General features: G+C 37.8%; 1 protein-coding gene across 3 annotated transcripts in view; it reads left to right on the plus strand.

Moving 5' to 3' along the window:
• LOC107459768 (uncharacterized) overlaps positions 1–4,468 on the plus strand; it is a 9,004-nt gene extending 4,536 nt beyond the window's left edge. For 2 of the 3 annotated variants that reach the window (XM_016078023.3, XM_052252021.1), the window contains exons 6-7: positions 4,031–4,085; positions 4,203–4,468. In XM_016078023.3, coding sequence (XP_015933509.1) covers positions 4,031–4,085; positions 4,203–4,285 — 138 coding nt within the window. In that variant the 3' untranslated portion in view covers positions 4,286–4,468. The remainder of the gene's footprint in view (positions 1–4,030; positions 4,086–4,202) is intronic. The other variant, XM_016078025.3, reaches the window with a different exon arrangement.
• Positions 4,469–5,128: the final 660 nt, after the last annotated feature.

Below are 5,128 nucleotides of genomic sequence, written 5' to 3' on the forward strand. Positions count from 1 at the left end.
TATGGTCTCTAGTTGATCTCCTAAGAATGGGACTAATGAGCTGGGAAACTGACTCGGATTCAGGACCTACAGGTGGAGGAGGCAATGATGGGGATGTGTCATGCGGAAAGGTAGGGGTGTGAGATGAGGGGAATGGTGAATCATTTGATTCAAGACCTAATGGAGAGGGAACCTCAGGAGTGTCGTCAGTGCCAAAACTAGTGCATTCATGTAAAGAGAAGTCCGGAGGACGAGAATGAACATTAGAGTCTAATGAAGCTGAACCATGCAAGGGAATGTCATAAGAGAACGGATCTAAGGAAGGGGGATACACCGGTGCAGGGGGCTCGGTGGAAGTTGGTGTGTTGCATGTAAGAAAAGGAAAATGATTTTCATAAAAGATGACATTACGAGAGATGAAAATTTTTCTGGTTCGTAAATCAATTAACAAGTAACCTTTGGTAATTGGTACCCTCTTGATATCCAAGAAAGCAACATTTATGTGCTCTCGAGTCCAATTTAGATTGCTGGGCAGTCAAGGTGCTCACATAAGCAAGACATCCAAATACCTTGAGATGGGAAATATCAGGAAGTTTGTTATACAAAACTTCAAAGGGAGACTGATCTTTAAGAAGGCTACTTGGATATCTGTTTATGAGGTGCACTGCATGCTTAAGAGCATAGTTCCAAAAACAAGCAGAGACGTGTGACTGAAACATGAGGCTTCGGGCCACTTCTAAGATATGTTGATGCTTTCTTTCTACGATTCCAGTTTGTTGTGGTGTTTCCACACAAGAGGTTTGATGAGTAATATTATTTGAAGCATAGAAAGAAAGCAATGTAATTTCTGGTCCATTGTCTGACCGAATGGCCTTAATTGATTTTTCAAACTGAGTTTTCACAAATTGAAAAAATGTTTTAACTAAATTAGAAGCCTCTGATTTTCGTTTCATAAGGTAAATCCAGGTAAATCTACTTGCGTCATCAACAACGGTCAAAAATTATTTGTCCACCAAGGGAAGGTACACTCAATGGTCCCCAAATATCCATATGAACAAGATCAAAACAAAATTTGCTGTACTAGAACTAAGAGGAAATGGCAGCCGTTTTTGCTTACCACAGTGACATGGATCACAAGGATCCTTATGTGCTTTGCAATCTATGAAGGGAAATTTTTCTTTCATTACAAGCATTTTAGTGTAGGGTGGATGCCCGAGCCTATTATGCCATGTGCTACTTGAGACTACATTGTTTATTGTTGGAGGTGCACTAATCTGTGGTGCTATATGGAATGCATGATGTGCAGAGTTTTGTAGAATGTAAAGTCCATCAGCAACTCTAGCTCCACCAATCATCTTCTTTGACAAATCCTGTACTTCACAAACAGTATCAGAAATTTTCAATTCACATTTTAAATTTGTAGTGAGTGATGAAACAGAAATAAGTTTGAAGTTGAAGGTAGGTATATATAGTGTATTTGTGAGGTATAGGTCATTAGTGAAAGAGACAGTCCCCATTATGCTGCTGATAGTGTATGATCCATTGGGGAGTCTCATTATTACAGGTGGGATATGGAAATAAGAATCTAAATCTTGAAGTGAATATGACACATGATCTGTTGCACCAGTGTCACCCAAGATTCCCATTTTTCTGTTTCATCACCACTGTTCTCTGCCAACATGTGTGATTTAAAGTGTAAAATTTGAACCACTCTTTTACCCCTCATTGTTGGAGCTTGTGTGTTAATTTGGTTGGTGCTATGAACATGCTGCACCTCTTGGTGTTGAAGGAGAGCAAGTAAAGCAAGCTTTTGATCCTGAGTGAACTCCAGAACCTAATCATCAACCTTGTGCGTTTGGTCTGCACTGTCTTCATCACAAGTCTCTTCAGTGGCTGCATAATTGAGAGTTGCAGCACCATCACTGTACCTTTCCCTGAGGTGTGGTGGCAGACCGTGCTTCTTATAGCACACATCAATTGTGTCCTGCCTTCCTACAATATGTACATTGCACTCATTCTCGCCCTTGTCCTCTTCCACCACTGAACCTGTCTCGACCTCATCCTCTATAGGCATTTTCAGAATTTCTGGCAGGGTTCCCTTCACTAGTTCGTGCACTGCTTTGGCTCTCTGCTTGGGAGGCATTAAAGAGTATCCTTGGTTCACCATCAATACTGACAAGCTGCCTTTTTTGCTGTGTAAGCAGGGAAAAGGTGGAATCAATGTGTGGCAAAGGATCCATTAACATAATTTGCAATCGAACTCCACTGAACTGTTAGCTTAATCCTCTTAAGAACCGTACCACATAGCCTTCTGTGCTGTATTTTCGCATCACTCCAAGTCCACACTTACAAGTCTCACCACAATCACATGAAGGAACTGGTTGAAAACTGTCTAGCTCTTCGCAAAGTCCTTTCAGTTTAGTGAAGTAATTCATCACTGACAACTCTCTTGCCTCACAGCATATAGTTCTTCCTCTAATTCAGCGAACCGAAACCGATCTCCATGATAATATCTCCTTTTCAGGTCTCTCCAGAGGTCATAAGCCAAATTATTCCAGATTACACTACGTGAGATGTCAGGACTTAAAGACAAGTTTATCCAAGCCACTACGTAAGTGTTACATCTCTCCTATTGTTCAAACATTACATCAGATTCACTAGGTTTCTTGATAGTTCTGTCAACAAATTGCAGAACAAATCGCAGTTTACTTTTAGCATTTAGGGCTAAAGTCATAGATCTACACCGGTCATTATAATTCGAACCAGTCATGATAACAGGAGTGATAGAGATACCAGGATTTGCGGAAGGATGGAGGACATAAGGACTGGCAGGATTTGTGCTCGGATTTGAGGTTCTACGAGCCTTTCGGAGCTCAGATTGCAATTCTGCAATTTGATTCATGAATGCAGCAACTGATTCAGCACTATACGTGCTTGGATTCACCTTAACCTTGGAATTTTGGTGTGACGCTTCCATGGCGCCAAATCGCAGATCAAAAAATCCAAAGAAGAATTCAAAATCACACTCACTAGCCTCGATCTCAAACTTTCTCGTCGCACACCACCTCGATCCACGTCCACTGCACCATGATGAAATGAGCTTAGAGAGGTGAATTTCTGTGTGCTTCTATAGGGGTGAGGGAGAAATTGAGTGAGTGAAGCATGTGAATTGATGAAGTGATTTTGTTATAATGGGGAATCACACCTTTACACTATACAGTTAGACTATATATATAGTAAAGGCCTAAGAGCTACTTCTACTGCTAGCAATGTAACTAACTAGTCCTAGTCAGCATAGAGAAAATACAACTGAGTCCTTAATAAAGATATTAACTTAACTAACCATACATCAAGCTATATCAGTAAGAGTGAAGAGTAAAAATACTCTTATTCCCCAACATGGATAACTAAAATATAAGCAAATAATGGTAATGCGGATTGGATGGTGAAAATTTAATTGTGCGATTCAGAGCTTATTTGTTTAACTGCCTCCTCCCTCCTCCCTCCTCCTCCTCTCCCCCCCCACCAAAAAAAAAATCCTTTCTTCTAACTTCTAAAGGACATTCTATCAAATACCCTTCCAAATATGTAGAGAGATTAGGGAGAAAAACGTAGGGTTGTAACTGTTAGTTGTTGCTTGCTTGTGACTTATATGATTAGCATTTCCCTTTTTCTCTAGGAAACTTCTGATGATAAGATTTTATAAACATAAATAAGTTAATCCAACAGAAACTTAATTTTACAGTTGGGAGCAGCTTCTGCGGCATTTCTGCTTTGTTGTTGCTTTGCATTGCAATGGTAGAATCATAGTTGGTAAATTTCAGATGTCTTCATAGCTTCTGCACACTTCACTATCAGCAAAAAAGAAAATCTAAACAAATTAACCTTGATACTATATTTTTGTTTAGGCATATTGGTTACCACACGTGCTCTTTAGTAATTCAATAAATAAATAAATAAATTGCTGAAAACTTAAAGCCTCAAATCCCCTAATCACCTACTTTTCATATTTGAACAAAGTTAAATCTAATCACACATTTGCCAATTTCAGCCAACACAACAACAAACACGCTACCGGAAATCTCCCTATGCTCCTGAAGGAGAAGGTATGTCTATTATTTCAAAAGCTTAGATTGTTCAATGAAACTGGTTGGTTTTCTTCGATTCCCTTTTTCGAGCATCATCGAAACAAACTGACCAAGCGAATTCCGTTGTTTCTGTAGAAGGGGGAAGCGTTCCACCAGAGGATTCTCCATCTGTAGAAGGGGGAAGCGTTCCTCCAGAGGATTCTCCATCCAACGAGTAAAAGCAGCAAATCAGTCTTTTCATGATGTGCTGACAATCATTGTTCTGATACCTGTGTAGGTATGACCTTTCGTTGTTTTTCAACAATAAAGGAAAGTTGAATTTGTGTATTCATATATTAGCAAAAGACCAATGATTTGAACTTGCAGCTATATGCTGTAAAAGACTTACTGGGATTATGATTCTTGTGTTTGCCTCCTTTTTCACCCTTATCCTCATTGTTTTTTTTTCCCCCTCTGGAAGATAAAAGGCGATAAATTATTAATAGTAAAAAATTAAGAAAAAGAGTGATCCTCTCGTCGTGTCGTTGGCCTTTTTTGTTTTTGGCAAAAATGGTGTACAGATTTTAAATTAAGAACTTATTCTGATATGCACAATTGCGTCATGTAATTTATGTAGTTGATGTTGTAATATATGGTGATCATTGGTATAAATGGTAGAATTAGTATGTATTTGGGAATGCTTAAAAATTAAACTTATTTTAATAATTTTATGGTGAAAATTTACATTTGTCTTCATATAATTTACGAATCGTTAAATAATTTGACAATGCATGTGAGTTGTCTCCTAATTTTATGGATTATCATGTTAGGTGTACACTAAAATCAGCTACTAGTATAAAATATATGTTAGAATATAAAAATACATATTGAAAATAAGTTAAACTATATGTATTTGTACATATAATGGTGGTTAATTTTAGTGTACAAGTAATATTTTTATTTTATTTATATAATTGCTTTTTAAACTAATCGATCATATGAGAACTAATATACTTGGATATCTTAGCTAACAATAATGATTTTAAGATCATGTATTGGTTTTTGAATGTGTGAAAAAATTA

Source organism: Arachis duranensis, chromosome 7, assembly GCF_000817695.3.
Source record: "Arachis duranensis cultivar V14167 chromosome 7, aradu.V14167.gnm2.J7QH, whole genome shotgun sequence".
NCBI lineage: Eukaryota > Viridiplantae > Streptophyta > Magnoliopsida > Fabales > Fabaceae > Arachis > Arachis duranensis.